This window comes from Tinamus guttatus, unplaced genomic scaffold (assembly GCF_059628265.1).
Source record: "Tinamus guttatus ecotype Peru unplaced genomic scaffold, ASM5962826v1 Tinamus_guttatus_pri_ptg000260l, whole genome shotgun sequence".
NCBI lineage: Eukaryota > Metazoa > Chordata > Aves > Tinamiformes > Tinamidae > Tinamus > Tinamus guttatus.
The window spans coordinates 2,756,758-2,775,536 of record NW_028288794.1 but is presented as its reverse complement, the minus strand read 5'-3'; the positions used below and the strand labels follow the sequence as shown (position 1 = coordinate 2,775,536).

At 39.6% G+C, this 18,779-nt stretch overlaps 1 protein-coding gene across 4 annotated transcripts in view; it reads right to left on the bottom strand.

Annotated features, from left to right (window-relative positions):
- Nucleotides 1-13,679: 13,679 nt before the first annotated feature.
- The window catches only part of NCKAP1 (NCK associated protein 1), a 49,475-nt gene continuing 44,375 nt past the window's right edge, over nucleotides 13,680-18,779 (bottom strand). For all 4 annotated transcript variants that reach the window (XM_088526981.1, XM_088526982.1, XM_088526983.1 and 1 more), the window contains 3 exons: nucleotides 16,425-16,534; nucleotides 15,213-15,302; nucleotides 13,680-14,602 (listed from right to left, as the gene is read on the bottom strand). In XM_088526981.1, coding sequence (XP_088383107.1) covers nucleotides 14,486-14,602; nucleotides 15,213-15,302; nucleotides 16,425-16,534 — 317 coding nt within the window. In that variant the 3' untranslated portion in view covers nucleotides 13,680-14,485. The remainder of the gene's footprint in view (nucleotides 14,603-15,212; nucleotides 15,303-16,424; nucleotides 16,535-18,779) is intronic.

Sequence of the window (18,779 nt, the reverse complement as noted above, 5' to 3'; positions counted from 1 at the left end):
TAAAAAATCCGTATCTAATGTTTGAGTACAGAGCAGTGACATGACGAGGGGATTCCAGCTGATCTGAGAAAACAGCCCAATATACAAAGGCTTTTTTTTTTCATACTGACTTGAATTAACATCCATTAACTGAATAAATTCTTCCCGGTTATGAAGGCATCAAGCAGCTGCTTGATCACGGGTTTCTTTTAGTTTTACTGCGGTATTAGTGCCTTTATTTCAGTTTCTGCCAGTATTAGAAATTGGAACAAAAAATTGAACAGGTTATGAAAGCAAATTCAGAACACTAATCCCTGAAGGACTTTTTACATTTTTAACTCTATTACTGCAGACGAAGCCTTGATCCCTTAAACTCAGCTGTAAAACTCCCATTGATATAAGTTAAGACACTTGTGACTTACTAAGAAATCCAATAGGAGCTGATGTGTACTGGGCATATTTCAGTATATGCCTGAATAATAAGGCAAAATATCTGCTATGGATACCATGCAATAGCAAATGCATAAGTTACTTTACAAAAAGAAATCATAAAGTTTGATGTTATGACCATTGTTAAGTTACCTAACTTGGTTACTTATATATATACCTGTGGAGTTACAAAACCTGGTTTTCTACTGACAACAATGCACCACTTTTATTAATTTAAAATGGGGAGAAAAAATCTGGTTCTACAAAATCGATTACCATTTGAAGTAAATGCTCGGAAGTATTCAGCCTTTCATTCCCCTCCTCGGCGGACAGGTGCTGATTTGAAGGAAGGAATTGTTCTCAGCACTTCCAGAACTAGCTTTTCCCCTCACAAACCTGCGGAAAGCTGCAGAGCAGCGTGCACGCGAGTAACCTCGGCTGCCTTCAGCCAGGCTGCTCACATCGCTCGGTGAGCACAAGTCCTTGCAAAACAGGTACCGGGATAAGCAAATGCAGCTCGTCCATCTACCAGGAGATCTGTCTTGACTCTCTCTCTCAGCTCTTTAAATTTAGTTGTAGGAAAGTTTGAGGCTTGAATTTCCTCTTGTGATGTATATTATGTTCTTGAAAGTATGCAATTTAACTGAAAAGCTTACTTACCCACCTGGCTGACACCTGGAATATGCTGCCTTTCTCTAGTAGACTTTTCCTTTTGGGAAAGGACGTTTCTTTTTGCTGTAGCCTGGTACCTCAATGAGCCTGTTTCCTCCTCAGTTACGTTGCAGAACCGAACCCTTACAAACAAACGGCCGCGTTCACTATTATTTTAAAGCCTCATTCAGACTCAGTGAAACAGCTCCATTGGCTTCAGGGAGTCATGACTTTCCATTTGTAGCCCTGCGGGGTCAAATTCCTCTCTTGAATACTCAGGCCCAGCTTTTTCTGATTCCAAATACATTTTCCTTTTTCCTTTTTCATTCACACACATTTTACATCCCCCACAGCATTTTGACTGTTTTACTCTTGTAAGTTACAGTTTATGGGCAGATAATTCCTGGTAGGTACGTAAGTCTGCCTAGAGCATATCTGTGTTGAGTAGTTCCATATGTGCTACAAGTCTATCAATTAAACACAGACTTTTTTTTTTTTTTAACACATCTAGATTTACATGAGATGACTTATTTTTACACGCTTGAACAATACTGCACTTGCTGTTTCAGTACAGCCAACGATGTCATCCACATGAACTCAAAAGCGGTAACAAACATTCCCCCGCGATCTGTTTTTAACTCGTGAGCTTGGACGCGACCGTGTTTGCTGTTCTGGTGGTGTGCAGGGGCTGCCTGCTGAGGGGTGCCCGGGGGAATCGCCCCTCGTGGGCCCTGGCGCGGCTGCCGCGCGGCCCCCTCGTCAGCATTAACAGCCCGTCAGCGTGGCCCTTATAAAGCAGGTTCGACTTGGTTGTAAAAATTCACCTCAGGCTGAAACTTGGCAAACGCTGTCTAGTCACTGACCTGAAGCACATTCTCATTTTACAGATTATCTATACCCAACCATCTGTTGAGTTTTGTGTTATTATTATTAGTTTTCCTTCCATACAGAAACAACAGCCCCATTTGCACTATAGTCAGCCTTGCCAGATTTTAAAAACATATGGTAAAGATTCAGAAAAAAGCTGGTAAAGGAAAAGAAGAGACAATTAAGAGGAGGGACTGGCTCCTTGCTAAAGAAGTCGTGGTTGCAGTGGTTTGTCCTGTGCCTGGCAAGATAACCCAGAGGGAAAATAAAAAGACCTGAGGAAGAAGGTCAAGTTTCTGTTTTCACATGTGGTTGCTGCCAAAGACAGAAATGGCACACTGAGATGAAAGTGTGTGTGTGTATGCAAAAGGAACGAGGTAGAGTTCATCTGCATCTGCTAAATAAGCAGAATAGTTGCTGGGGCTGTTATCTTTAGTACTCATCATCACCACATCTCAAAATACCCTATAAAAGAAATCAAAAGCACCATTCCCCTTTGGCACAGGCAGCACTGTGCTGAGGGAAGGGATGGGGTTGGCTCACCCTTGCCTGGGATGCCCCTGCTTCAACTGCTCAGCCTTGGGATGCAGGTTTTCCAAATGACTGCATCAGTGATACATGCTCTTAGTATATGTTTTTACCAAAAGCTCATACACCAAAACATTAGGCCGGAAAATCACTTTCATTTTGCATGCCACTACAGTGCTGCTGGGAATTTCATCTCCGCCTCTCCTGAAACATTCTTAAGATTTAGGAATAAAAAATTCCTTCTACAACTCGTATGCACAACATGAAACCTTGGGCAATGAATGGGGACAGTAATTGGATTCTTAGTCTTGTGTAACGAAGATCCATCTCAGACAGGGGCTAGTCAAATTAGCAGGGGCAATATTATTATTTAGCACTGTAGCAGCTGGGTATTGCCCAGGACTAGCACAGGTTTCTTTATAAAGCCTGGGCTTTTGGCACTCTGTAATAAGCCCTAGCTGCTTATGAATTTTGTGGTAGGACTTAAGGGAGTGGTACATACCTATAAACTTAAAGAATAATACTACAGCACATGGTATCACATGAAGTCATTTCCTAGAATATATAAGCCCTTGCTGGAGCTGAGGCCTAAGAAGAGTATTTGCCCTCAACGTGGTTCATATGAAAATTAAAGAGCAGTTTTATTACTATTACATCCCGTAAGAATCTCTGTAACCCCCAGTAGTGCAAAGCATATCTTGTGGGGCAAAGGGCCCTCAGTTACTCTAATGTAAGCCCATAAAAATCATCAGAATTGCCACAACGCAGGGCTGGAATTCAGCTGGAGGTGGTTTGATAACACGCACAGCTGTGCAGATGCCTCTGTAACTTTATTTGGGCATGTAAACGTAGCAGCTCCCAGGGTGGATGAGCACATGAAAAGGGGTTGGTGTCTTTGTTCTCCCTGTCCCCTTCCCCAAATGGAAGCTGGGCCATGAGCTGTTTCTAGGCATCTGGAAACAATTTATTCCTTTTTTTTTTTTTTCTCCCTTTAATTGTGTCTATGTTTTGCTCTTCTGCCGTTTTTCTCTTAAAAAAGCAGTAAAAAAGCAGGAAAAAAGCAAGCGGCTTTAAGAAGCAAAAGGTAACTTTTTGAGGACCTGTGGTGTCCAGCTTAGTTTTAACAGCTATATATTAGTAAAACTTGCTAAAGATTTAAAATAGGTATATTTTAAGTTAGCAGTAAGAAATACATTACTGAATACAGCATCTAATTAGAAATACTGCATTATTAAAAATGCTATTCAAAGCATTTTGTACAATAAATCCAAGTATGTCCTGGCAGCTTACTGCTATGATATAGAAGTTGTTTATAGGCTACAAGAAGTGTAAGAGACCACTTCAAATTACGTAGCACCTAATCTTGCTTGGCGCAGAGTTCAACGGGCCAATGAATCTCTACTCTTTTTTTTTTTTTTTTTAATACAAGGAGTGATATTAAGTAGACAATATGCATGCCTTTAATCCCTCAGTCTATCATGACCTGTTGAGAAGTCAGTATGAGCCTAAAACTAAGGAGCAAGAGGGTGACATTCAGAATAGGAGAATTAGAGAAGATTGAAAAAATGCAGAACAGATGCATCATTTCTTCTTGTAATTACCCAATTTGAAGGCCCTTATTGCATAGTACATTTACATTTTTGACAATATAAAAAGTATTGATACTGCACAGAATAGCTAGTATTAGGCTGGAAGTGCTAGATGCTTTACATTTAGATGTTGTCTTCTGCTAGACCTTACAAAGCAGCAACTTGCGATAGTGTTTAGAAAACATGCAAGACCTTTTCATAGGCTCGGTAGACTGCTGATCTTGCTATTGGCTCAGTAACAAGATCAGCAAGATCTTGTTAAACCATATTACTTGTTTTCTACTATATACTCCCGCCTATTCTAACTAAAAGAAGTGCAAGCATGGCCACATACAAAGCAGTTTCTGCTGTTCCAAAGAAGAAAACTAACCAAGAAAACAAAACAAAAAAACATATTCAAAGGAGGTTTTCACTTTCCAGAGTCTTTTTATAGTGATCTGAGTATTGTTTACAATTTAATTTACTTACATACACCATCCTAAAAACTTAGAGTATGCCTTACATAGCTGTTACTAAAACCATAAAATCATTGACTTACAGAGTCATAAAAACGGGATTTATTGTACTTTTCCTGTTCCAGCCAGGGTCTTATTACAGCTCCCTCAGGTAGACAAAACATAGGGGACTGTTAACTGATTTTCATAATATTTCAGGCTTCTACAGAGATGACTGTGTAGACTGGTACTTTTTCATGCTGTTTTTATTAGACAGCTCATTATTAACTATCCTGTGCCCTCAGGCTCTGTTATGTGTCTTTGGATCAAACTTTTCACATGCATATTTGCTCACATTACCTCTCTTCTTGGAATGTCAGCAAAGAAAAAAAATAAAAAAGAAAAGAAAAAAAAAGGACTAATTTCCCAGTACTTTACATTCTATGTTACTGGTAAAGTTAATAGTATGGGTAGGAAGATGCAACTCTTTTGAACATTTATCTTAAACACTGAGGACTAGTTTTGCAGGCTGCATTTGTTATTGCTTGGAACTGGCGCAGAGCGTGCGGCCACGTAAGGGCTCACAGCACCCCGACAGTCAGCTTTTCTACCTGCAATGCTTATTTTCCATCTGGATACTGTAATTTTCATTCGTTTTCCTTCTCAAATGCACGGGCCGATTTACTACAGGGAATACCTGCTTTCCGAAGCACTCGGTCACGCTGAGGAGATTTACAGGAGGAAAAGCTGAACCTTAGGAAACTTCTTTGTCACCCTCCTTTGACAGCCTTGTCATATCAACTTAAGTGCAATAGTCTTTCAGTGGATAGATTCCAAAGGAAAAAGAAATGCTCCAGTTATAGGTAGCTGGAGTAACTACATCCACTTTCCTCATATACAGGCATAACATATATTGAGTCCATATTTAATATAGGAATTGATGGACTTTTTTTTTTTTCACTTGGAAGAACATTTCGTAACTTCCAAGGCAATAAATGCTTTCTATTAATAATCTATCTAATCAGATCTGTGGCTATGACACAGAATTAAAATTTATACCTGAGAGCTTTTTATGGTTATAAATCTTTAAAACAAAATAATCTATTAACTATTACTACTTGTATTTCAAACTGAAATTTTAAGTTTACATCACTATTTCTCATCGGGTCTGCATTAATCTGGCAATTCTTTGCAAAGATGAAGAACGACCATCTATAGCCAGTCGCTGCACTTATTAGAACACAATTACTGTCCCGAAGGGGTTCTCGCTCCAACAGTGGTGCAGGGCTCTGCTCGAACGTGATTCACGGTTACAGCCGAAAAGCTCCAGCTCCCACGTTCCCTGCTGAAAAAGGGAAACACAGGACCATAGTCGGGGTTCTCTCTCCACAGGAGGCACTGCCGCTGCCCCACGGAGCGGAGGGGCCCGCATGGCCAGCGAGTGCTGTGGGAACTGCCCCTCTCCTCCCACCCCTTCCACCTTCTGCTTGTGGCCTTTGGTGGCCAACTCGGAGACAACCCCATCGAGACCAGCCTGCAGCACCGTGTGCCGGCCCCTGCCAGCGGCGTCATGAACCACTGCCAACAACAGGGACTTGCAGCAGGTCTGGAGATATACACACACACATATATAACAAATATACACACACATATACATATTTACACACACACACACACTTATACAGCTTCACGGCAGGGAGGGCAGACTACTAAGGACACCCAGGGAGGATGCTCGGCTGCTTCTCTGCCCAGCTGGCTCCTAGGGAGAGCTTCCCATTCCCCCTCTTTCCCCTACTTTAACTTCCCCCTAAAATAAATTTTCATCAATAGAGTGGCCCTAGCATCATCACTGAACCCTGTGGCATCAGCTATGAACCCTGTTAATGAATCTTCATGCAAATAAACCCATTTTAACTTCCTTTATGCCATTCCACAGTGAGTAGCATGTGATGAAACAAGTTCTCTTAACTGTGTTGTCATCAGTGTAATTAAGAGGGGCAAAAAAGGGAAAAACACACATATATATGCTTATATATGCTTTCACAGCGTGATAAAGTCCTGCCGCTAGCCCAGCAGCAATCCTCAAGGTGCGAGACACCTCAGAGCACCGCAGCACAACCCGCTGCTTGGCCTGGCGCGCGGAGCGTGGCCTGGCCGCGCGGGCGGCCGAGCGGCGCCTCCTCCGGACGCAGGGAGGGAGCCCTGGCCGCCCCCGAGCGCTGCCAGTAACGGCTCCTCTTACGGTTCAGCTCAGAGCCTGCCCTGACCCCTCTCACGAGACCCTGCAGGCATCTGCTCCGCCAAGCGAAGAGCCCGTCTGCTACACACAGAGGTGCTGAGTACCAGTCATTACTCTGGGTCCAGACACCGTCCTTTCTCCCAGTGTGATCAGCCCAGAAGGCCTTGTCAGCTTCCACGTTTAGATGCGGCTGCCCGTGACAAAGGACTTTAGGTGCCCACACTTCTTGGCACTACGTAGCATTATATCAGGCTTTCTGTCAGGGATCCAAATGCTACACTCATTGCTCAGCTTTCCCGAAAGTATTTCTGAAAAGCTTCCCCAAGGTGACAGCATTCAGGGAAATTACTTTCTGCACTCACCCTCACAGATCCTACCTCAAGGGCTGCTAATAAGCTCCCATCCTTTGTTCCATCCCTTCAAAAATGCATGCTTAATTTTAGAAATACCAGTCATCGGTTTCAGTGACTGGATTAGGAAAAAGATCTACTGTTACTATGATCACTGCTGCAATCCATCCAAGAGTAGATGAGCAAATGTCTGGCTCTAACGTGGCCAGCTGGCCCATGTAAATATTAACCACTAGATTCATCTGGACTTCATATTATACAAGTAAATTTCAACTTGTTGGTCAAACTGTTCAGAGGGTACTAGAATTAAAGTGCTCACCTTCTTTGTGCATATTTATTCTCCTCTGACTGAAGGCCTTTTCTCCTACAGGGCCCTTTACCATCCCACAAGGAAACTGCTGATCCTCAGCACATCCTGGCAAACACACACAGACAAGGAGGAGACTACAAATCTCCTAACAACCTTTCCCTATCTGCAAGAACTAACATTTTTAACAATATATTGACACAGAGCAGATGAGTTGGATCTTGATAAGCAATCATTTTTTCCTTCACATTTTCTTACTCTTGCCTTAACATGCAGGTATACTTTTTTTTTTTTTTACTTTTGAAATTTGTTTTGAATTACTGCTCAAGCATTTATTAATGCAAGGTAGCCTCCATAATAGAATTGTGTGCAGATGTTCAGTTTGAATATACATTTTGTTCATCATGCTAGTGCAACAGATTGCTGTATTCTATTATAATGAACACAATAATGAACATTTATCACGGGCTCCGGGGAGTTTGCCAGAGCGAAATTAGAATATATATAAAAATACATCTTTCCCTCCCACCGTGGGTCATTCATAGAGGCACAATAGAATCCACTTAACCCTGAGTTATAATGACCTCCAGATGGAGCACTTAGGGCAAAACCTGCAAAGCTGTATATGCGCTGCGCTGCCTGCCCAATCCGGCCTCTGCAGAAATAATTTCAGACTCCTAAACTTACATGCTGTAACCACTCAGAATTTAATTTTGTTAAGCTATAAATTTACTATTTAAGATTTACAGCTTCCAGTTGCAGTGCCAAGGTCTGCCTTTGCTTCTGCTTATACAGATTTATCAGCAATACACAGCAGTATTAAGTACCGAATCATACCCATGCCTAAAAATAAGAATTGCAAAAGCAGTTGAATTTTACAGTAACAGGCTAATGTTGCCAGATGCTGAAACTCAGGCTTAACCACTGACTTTAATGGGAGCTGACTGCACTCAGCCTCTCACTGGATCATGTATTATGCATAAAGAGAGGCTGAAATAGCTGTGTATACTGATATTTTTGGCAGTTACTACTGGGATCATAAAGAGATTTGTACTGGAACCTCAACAAGTTTTGCAGAAGTGTTACCTTACCTTAAAGCTTTCACTAATACACTTGCAAGATGTTCTACAAACAGCAAATGATCTGGAAAACAAAAAGATAGCAAATCTAGTCCTGTAAAAAAGTCTATATTTTTAAAATGTCAACCACACTCACAGAGGTTTTTAACTTTCTAAAGATTTTCTGTTTCCATATATATATATATACACACACATACACACACGTGTGTGTGTTACACTCCAAGTTTTGATTGCATGTTTCCCTGTCAGACTCCTTGTAACAGTAAGTGTGCAATACAGACAATACTTCCATGTGAGTAGCTGTTTGATATTTATTTTTAGCTTCACAACTCAGCTCACAGACTTTTTTTGATTTACTGAAAAGTTTTAACATCACGTAAAATTAGTGAGCTTGCAGCCACTGCTGTGACTTATCAGGGGTGCTTGTATTTTCCCCCCTCCCCTTTTTTTTTCTTTAAGAGAGAGTGAACGAAGGTAGAAAATAGATGTGAGAAGATTCATAAAAAATAAGTAACAGCTGGTGGGCTGCAGACTAGGGCTGAACATAAAAATCACCACTTAATTTAAATGAAGCTATTAAATAATATAATCCACAACCTAGCTGTCATATAAAGCTTATAGTGCCCAGTCACTTTAAAAATGATCTTGTTATTCCCAAAGTCCTTTCCTTTCTTGCCAGATCTTTCAGTCCTTTGCAGCAGTGCTCAATGTTCAGCATGTCCCGTGATTTACAACCATTTCAAACTATCCACTAACAATTCTAAAGCTTTTAAATCACACACAAATGTGTGATTTGGGGCATATTTGGGAAATCTTGTGACTTTCAACCCGTAGTTATTAATCTCACAAACACTTCAGCGGTAGCAGAATAAAAGTCATGCCCAGGAATTTATTAAAATGTTTATCTTCTTCCTACTCCCGATGGCATTAAGGATGTTTAAAATGATGAATTAAAATGCAAAAACATGTGAAACGAAGGGCTGACAGTGTTGGTAAACAAAATGCTTTAAGCCTTGTCCACCTCATAACTTCCTTAGTTGAGGTAATATCAAGGGAAAGAATTAGTGGCGTTCTTCTGGAAAATCTTTATACATACATATATATTTTAAAGGTAGACCATTTTGCTGTCTTGTCTAGTAATTCCTTTACAAGATGCATAAAACTAACCTCCCGACAAGAATTTTCCCCTACTTTTTTTCCTCATTTAGGGACTGTACACACATTGCCTTTTTCCTCTCCTTGAAGCCACAGGGTTGTTTCCTAAAGTCGGAAACGATTTTTGTTGTTGTTGTTCTTGCCTTAGCAGTGGAGTTCGCACACACACACACACGAACATTTGCCAGGCTAAATGCAAGCTAATAAACTTGTTTAAGGCTTTGTGACTAACCAATGCTTATTTTACCTACCCGCAGAAGAGTAACTAAATATACAGCGACCCAGTCCTCTGGGTCAGTCATGGTACTGGAAGCACCACAATAAAAGGTCAAAAAAAAATTCCAAATGTTTCCAATACCATAGATTTTTTTTATTGGTAGTTTTCCTTAGAAAAGAAGATTTTGAAAGACAACTATGGTGGTTTTGTCTGCTCTGCAGCTCAGATGCAGTGCTGGAAACTACCAATACTTCTCACTGGCCTATTTGACTTGATTCAAATAGCGTATATGGCAGTTTTAAAATGGTCCTGGCCAGTTATCACCAATTTTAATTTCATTTCTTTGCCCTTCCCAGCACAACCACTGGGCACTGAACAGCACCCAGGCCTGCGAGGTGAGGAGCAGAGAGCCTGAGTTTACAACATGACACTAGAGGTCACGTTTGCAGCCGTTGCTGTTTGCTTTAAAGCATCAACTGCTTTTCAGCCTTTTGAAGGGTTTTGTTTATTTAAACATAATAAACTGGTGGGATAAATCCTTTCCCTTACTCGATCACATTGTAAGAAATGAATGTCACTATTTACTAAACATCATGCATATTTTTTTCCCATTTTAAAGACACAAATGGAACTAACTTCAAGTAACAAAGACCATTTACATGGTTTCACTACAACAGAAATATACATATTTACATCCACTTTTGCTGTATTGTATTCCACAAACATATTCAGTCTACAACGCCTTAAAATTGCACATTTTCGAGCATTCCTAATTTACAAATGGTCCTAAACCTGGACAAATTTGCTACTTAATTTACAAGTGGAAAGCAGGTGACATCTCAATTGAGATTTAAAATGCTACTGTGAAGTAGGTGAGATAAATCTATATTTAATCCATCAGAAGTGCCAGAATAAGGTCTCAGTCATAAAATTGATTCAGCCTTTCTCTGAGCACTCTGATTTTCAACTCACTCCCCTCTTACCCTATTTTATTCTCATTCCTTTTGCAGCTGTTGTGTTCCTCCATTTTATAGAGATTATCAATTAACATTTAAAAATAAAGACTGCTCTTCCCAAACATGAATCTACTCTCTGCATGGGCAGCCCATGGATTTATCTCATATCTAGCCAAACTTAAAGGCCTTACAATGACTGCATCACAGGCAAGAGCAGGGAGGCAGGAACAGACAAATGCAGGTAATCTGATAAAATGCTTTCCCATCTTCTGCTGGTCGCAACTTTGACGTGGCTCCTGGTAAGATATAAAATTATATTGTTAATGGAAATGAATTGGATTTACTAGTATCAGTAGCAGCTTTGCAACTCTCATCTGTACTCACACAGATGTCTTTTTTTTTTTTTTTAACCTGTTTAATCACTTTTGCTTACTATTTGGAAAACATACATAGCTCTTATAATCATAAACAAGGTGATAGTCTGAACATGTAGACAAGGAAGTACTCAAATCCCTTTGTTTTGCACGGAGCTCAACATGTGCTTTTGATTCAGGATTTGATACAGGCATTTTGAAGAACTGAGTAAGACACCATGACACTACATCTACTCAACGGGTCGTTTTGACCTGGTAGTACAGGAAACAGCATGACTCATTGAAGAGCAAACTAGATAAAGTATTGGACATAGGTCAGGAGGGGCATTTTGATTTTATGTGTATAAACACTTACAGCCTTACTAACAAATAGCAAAAGCAAACATGGAGTGGTAATCTTAGAGTAAAAACATTTCTCATGGGAAGGGAAGGCAAATTCATTCAAAGTTTTGACTTAAAAAGATAGGCATAAGTCTGAATATTTTTGGAAGTTGGTTATTTAACAACCCTAAAAGATACGGTTCTCATCCATGACACAAATGAAGGGTGAGTAGCTGTCATTTAAGTTCTTTGTTTTGTTCAGTGAACCATGTTCGCACTCAACTAAAGCAAATTGAATTTTGCCTACAACCTTTTAAGCAATAATTTGCTTTCAACCCCAACTATCAAACAGAAAATATAATTTTCTTGGTCTATATACATACACATATATATATATATAGAGAGAGAGAAGTCCTTTGCCCTGACAAACACTTTTTTTTTTTTTTTAATTAAACAACAGTGTTTCCTAGGGAGCACCAGGACCATCTTCTCGCATGCTCTTTCCACGAGGAAGCACCCCCCACTCCCCGGCTAATTTGACATTGGATTCAGACTGGCTCCATGCGGAAGCAGCTCAGCTGTCTGCACTTTTTGTTCCAGAAATTACAAGCACTCGCAGAAATGCACAAGAAGGCACCCGAGATGACTCAATAAACAGAATTAAGAGTTCAGCTGTTCAGTCAGTTTATTAAAGATTGAGTAGTGCATGGACACAAATTGCCTCTGGGGCTGCACTTGAAGTGCTCTGGCCTCAAGGAGGAGAATGAAGTTTAAGAGCTTTGTGGTAGCCAGAAATAGCAAGAACTAAACCCTCCTTACTCCCTCAAAAAAAAGAAATAAAAAGGGTTAGCTCATATAATTCTTCCCAGACGGTCCCATTTCTCCATTCAGCTCTGAACTTGCTCTGAGTTTCTGCACAAAAGATAGAGTTAAAAAGGAAATCTCAGGCATCTGTGCACCACCTCGCATCTCCCAACGCAACCGCTCCGCATCTCCCACAGCAACTGAGTTCAGGACTGAATCAAACTGTGTCAGAAGTGGCTTCTTATAGATACTACATTCATCATTTGTCAGGAATTACCTATTTTCTAAACTATCTCAGATCACTGACACCCTCAGTAGAAAGTCTTGACAAGAATGAGACGTAAATAATTAAATGCAAACTTTTTGAACTGAGAGAGGGAGGGAGGGAAGGAGGGAGGGAGAGAGGGAGGGAAGGAGGGAGGGAGGGACACAGACAGAGAGACAGATTAAAAACAAAAATAGGTTATTTAAGACACCAATAATTTCAGCTACTCAAGATTTACTCTTTAAACCAGTCTTCTGTTTTCCCCACAAATAACTACATTAATGTCAAAGTACTTCATAAATAAAAACAAATAAAACTTGTCTCATATTCTCTTTGTGAGCAAACATTCATTACAGTACTAAATTATCAGTTTAAAAACAGTGACACGGTTATAACACGAAATCCATAAGGAGGAAAAATATGGATGCACTTACTTCCTTCGAACAATTTTATTCCAGTCTTTTTTTTCCTTTGGACAGAGGAAGCTATTGTAGCTGAACACACAACAGCTCTTTCATAACAGAAAAAGTTACCAGCATGCACAGAAGTTGCCTCAAGAACAGGGGCTCTATACAAGGTCCGGAGTTGGTGCCACCAAGGGCCGCGTTGCCTTTCCACGCTGCGGATCAAAGAGCACAACCATCTGGTCAGCTTTCACACTGAACGAGCCAGTGCCAGCCTGCATGCCAATGTGCACGATTGATTAAAAAAGAGCCTATTTTACATATATATGTATATATATATATCTGCCTCAGCAGTGTCAGATGTTACAGTTTTAGCAACGTTCTCTTGGTTTATAATTATTTCAAGTTTCGTGCTTTCGTACACTTATTTTTAGGGGTGCAATAGGCATCACTATGTGCTATACAATGCTTCTCTCCTATTTAAAATTAAGATTGAAGGGATAATAGCACTCAAATGATACTTTTTACACTGGTTTCAATTTCTTCCTCCAGTTTTTATAGGATTTACCATCACGGAAAGCAGTAGATAAGGGTTATAGAGAGTCTTCATATAAGAGGTCTAGACATTGGTATTTAATCAATTGAAAGATGTAAGTCAATGCACAACAGCAAATTTTAAGCTTAAAATATCAGAATAACATTTACATTAAAAATAAGTCACCAACAGATAATACAGTCTAGTGTTTATTGTATGTTATGGAAGGTACACTTGAATTTCAAAAATTTAAAACATATAAAAAGTGGTTAAGGGTTAATTTATCAACATGTGGTAAATGTGTAAGAATGTTTATTATACAGCAGGGTACAATGGTAGTGTTAATGCCAACAGGGCACCACAGAAGTTAGTTTAAAAAAAATTTCCACTATGCTTTATACAAACAACACCACTTGCTGTTGTTCAAGAACATTGGAGGATTGCTGTCCGAGGGAGTCCTATAATATTTTTAATGTTAGATAGTGTCATAGTATATAGTTTGGTGAATATCTCAAATAAAAGTAGAAATGCTGTAATTACTTCACAGAAATGCACATCCAATATTTGTTTTCAATAAGAACAATAGGTACAAGATTATAACTCTCCCTATATGAAATAATTTACACACAGATGAAACCTACACTATCTAAAATAATCACTAAATACATTTTCTTCTTCTTGGAAATAAACAAGCAGTTATTGTTTTGCATGATCAATATCAAAAACATATAGCAGAAGTAGTATTTTTGTTTTTAAACAACTGATGCCAGAAAAAGAAAAAAAGAGAAAAGTCTTCATGAATGTGCAACCTAAAAATCAACCAAGCTTATATTGTATTACAACCATATTAAGAAACCACTGATCAGAAATACAACTTTATGGAAAAAGTTTATAATCCACAAAACTGTTCATCAGGCCATAAAGTAAAATAGCTCCACAGTTTACAGATAAAACTGAGGCCACATAGATGCGTGCTATGTCTTATCTCCAGTAAGTAGATACTTAGGCAGAGGATGTAACACTTTGTTTGTAGACAGCATGGTATGCATTTCTCAGCAAGACATAAGGGAAACAGGATTCCAAGAGATCCATTGTCAGGAACGGAGACTCCTGCACAATCTGAAAAATACAGGAAACACAAAAGTTTTACAAAACATCCTCCAGTTGCTGCTAATAATCTATTTCATTTAGGTACCTCTGTTCCTCACTGCAAGGGCACCCATACTTTTTTATAGCAAAAATAAATAATACAAAGTTTAAATGTTGTTGGAAATGGAAAACCATGTTGTTATAAACACACTGCTTCTCACAGCTAGACCTATACTTGCAAAAGGCCCACAAAATCAAATGGAAAACCTCTGAGCAAAAAAAGCTGTTTCCCCTTGTACACTCTAAACAGCAGTTCTTTGAAATTTTCTTTTGATCATGTATGCACTACATGAGCAATGACAGTGATCTGACCATTGTAAGACCATGGTCTAGGCAACAAAGGAAAAAATAAAATGGCAAAAATGGGTGTCTGCGCCTGTGCTGGGGAAGGGAGAGGTGCCAAAATGTGCATGTCAGTCTTGCTGCCATTCAAATGTCACTCAGAGTGACATTGAGAACAGCTCCCCTTGCAGATGAGCTACACCAAAGCAGACTCCTAGAAACCCTTGGCTGGATAATGTTATGTGAAGCTGACCCCCGAAGTTTTATTTCTATTAATAGAAATAAAACAAGAGCTTACCATGTCTAGTAGTAAGTAAACAGATTCTCTGTTCCTTGTGGTAGTTTTGTCAGTCTCCTGGCCAATCTTCAGCAGACTAGACGATGCAAGCTAGAGAGAATCAGTAAAAAAAACACGAACAAGACATGGATCAGCGTTTGCTATTTTGTGTGTGTGCGCACACACGTGTACTCCACCTTTCTGAAGGTGCTGTAGTCTAACCAAGAGCGCTGCATTGCACCAGCAACTACAAAGAAAAGTAATTAGCCCCGAGCACACTAACCATCACTGGCTTTTACTGCCAGCAAGTCATTTCTCTGCACCCCAAGTAGTGCTTAACAAGCAGCGTGCTGGGTCTTACTACAAAGAACCATTCACTTATCTCACAACTTCTGCAAAACTCCCATGGGTTCAAGACCTCACTTTCTCTGTCTTTCCCAATATGCACAAAATAAAGCATTGAATTTTTGTAAGATTAAAAATGTTTGATGTTTTTATTGCTTGAAGTTAATTCCCCCCCTCCCCCCCAGTGGAAGAAAAACAGCTAATTTTACTTCCAAAACTGTACATTTACTTGAGGAAATGTCACTCTAATAGGCAACGAATAAATGACATACTAGACCCTGAGCAACCCAAATTTACTAGTTTTAGAAGACTTTATAATCTTGAAGCTTATACAGGTGCTTAGCTCTTTTCAAGATCAGGATGATAAAATGCTTTATTTGCAGATAAGCAATTTTTTTCATGAAAAGCTGATTCTTTAGCCTTTTGTTTTCCTTCAAGTATTGTGTAATTAGCTGTCACTTTAAAAATTCAATTACTGCTCAATTACAGCATAACAAAACATATTTAAAAGTCATTACCATCACCTAAGAGCTTTTGACTTTTTTCTAGGCATCACTAAGGATTTCAGAAGCTGTAACCTTGAGCCTGCTCTAGAACATGAAAACTCCTCTTCCCAAATATTAGGTAACATTTAACCATGAAACAATACTACAATTAGAATGAATTGATGTTGATCAATATGCATCCCTACCAACTTAATTTTTATAGCATGACTTGCTGACACACCACCATGGTTGATGGCTGCAGTAAATATGACACTTGTGATCAGAAAAACATTGACCTGTTACTGGCAGCACTGTGTAACTTAGCTCGGTGCCACAGGTAGATTCAGGGGCATTAGACAATGCAAATTCCTCTCTTTAGGAGTAGACATTAAACTATACATACAGCCAAAAATTCTTTAAGACGGTCTTCAATGCTTCCCTTGTGGATGGTAAACAAAGCTGCAGCAATCTGGTTGATAGCTTTTGCCAAGCAGTGTATGTTGTTGCAGTGCCCTAAACAAAAACACATAAACATTACCTCAGCAACGGGTTTGCAAGTGAAAATATCACTGCAATCCAACAGATTTGTCACAGTGAAAGATCAGCATTAAATGTTTTTCACAGCCACAAGAAAAAAATTGCACTTGGTGTCACAAAAGTCATCAAAAGAAAAAAAAAAAAAAAAAAGCCATAATGGTCATAATAGCCTGGCAAAGCCCCTTGTGGTTTTAGATGAGGACAAGTACATACTGCAAGTTTATCTGGTTCTACAGAGCCTGACATGTGTGAACAGGATTTTCCTTAAGCTAATTAGCTGTTTCTCCACACCTTCTCTGTAAAGGAACAAGCCATCAGGACCAGATGGTGCTCACCCAGGAGAGCCCCAGGAACTCAAAAACCAAACTGGTGAATTGCTAATTGTAGCACAGAGCAGCTTGCTTAAAACCCACCCAGGCTCAGAGGGCCGTAGGGTGATTAAATGATATGATTTCAAACAGACTTGCACATCAGGAGGCCTGATAGCTCTTCCAGGTAAAATAGGTGAGGCCACTGCTTTAAAACAAAATTAACAGACACCTGTACAAATATGATATTACAGGAAGGTGCCAACACATGCAGTGGAAAAGCTCTTTGAAAGAGGTGACATGCATGCAAGCAAGGGACACGTCTGACGCGCTATTTGGTGGGGGCGGAAGGGGTTGATCATTGCCCATTTCACCATTTATAACACTAAAATCATACTTGAATAGTCAAGTCAGCTGAGTCCCCATCATTTCATATGAGAAATGATCAGATCTCCTCCATGCGCAACACAAAATTAATATTGTCTGTCATTTTATTGCCCAGTTTATTAATATCTTTCTGCAGTTCTTTTCTTCTCTCCAGTATTTTCAACTACTTCACAATCATATTTTCTCACTTCATTCTCTGCTCCTTCTCCAAGTTGCCTGGGAAAATGCTGGACAGTGGGAGCCCTGCGGGTCTCCAGCACTGAACTCCTTCCCTCCCGAGGAAGGGCCGATACCCCGACTTGCTGTCCCCTGCTTCTGAATTCAATATTACTCCATGAATGTGCTTGTGGAAAGAGAATAGCCATTTTCCTTGAACATGCAGCCAGGAATATCTGCTCTGCCCGATTCTGCTGATTAAATGCAGATTTTTTGAACTGAATAGAACTGAATTTTAGGTCTAAGGGATTGCAGAAAAAAACATCAGCAAGGGAAATTCAACTGAGAGGCTGCTGCCTTCCAATCTGTGTCAGGTATCAAGAGCTTAGCAAAGGCTGTCGCTCTAGCGGACTAATATTCTGGTCCAGTCTGAAGATGACAGGCTGGAACTTTAGTGTAATATTTGACCAATAGTTCAGATCTCAATCATTTCCAGTTAGAACAAAAAGAAAGGTCTGTGAGAGCCAGAGTTTTATCTGGACCGAGGGGAAGAAGCACAGAGACACTGCCAAAATACATCTTTCCAGATCAGAAAGCCTGAACATGTATGTATGTGATTTGTTGATGGTTATGTTTCACAGAGTTTACTTCATAAAAAAGAGCACATATTGCTATTCCAAAATCAGAATGTATTTACTTAGTGGCTAAAGCCAGACGTTCTACAATAAGGAGCAGAAAACAGGAGGGAGAAAAAAAAAAAAAAAAAAAAAAGATTACCTGCCTGTCCTATAACAAACAAGACTTCCCCATTTCTGCCCACTAGTCACTTGGTTAGTTCCCTACTCATATCTGTATCAAGAGTTTCATTCAATCGTTAGGATTTGCAAAACCATTCAAAAGTGACAGAAATACTATGAGACTACAAGTGACATGAAACAGCTCTGTGGGTTAGAAGCTGTTGTCCCCATCTGTCTAAAACAAAATGTTGGCTTTAACTAACTAAAACTTTTGAAGCAACGTTCAAGTTCTGTGCATTACACAAGAGAGATCCGGCTTTTCCAGTGCACCAGAAGCTATGCTTAATGCTTGAAATTAAATTTGAGTGCTAACAAATCTCTAACCTCTCAAAATTGAAGATGAAATTTCCCCTTCAAGAAAGCTGATTTGCATGTATAACTACCAAATAAATATCCTACTTAGAACCACAGTCTTTAGTCTCTCAATTCATTTTGATTTGCTTACTGCACGAAGAGATACTGAAGGCTCTTGGGTTTTTTTAATCTTTTGTCTGAACTTCTAATTTTCAGAAGTCAATTTAGCTGTTTTGTGTCATTTTGTTTTGTCCTGATTAAAAATAACATAACTTAGAG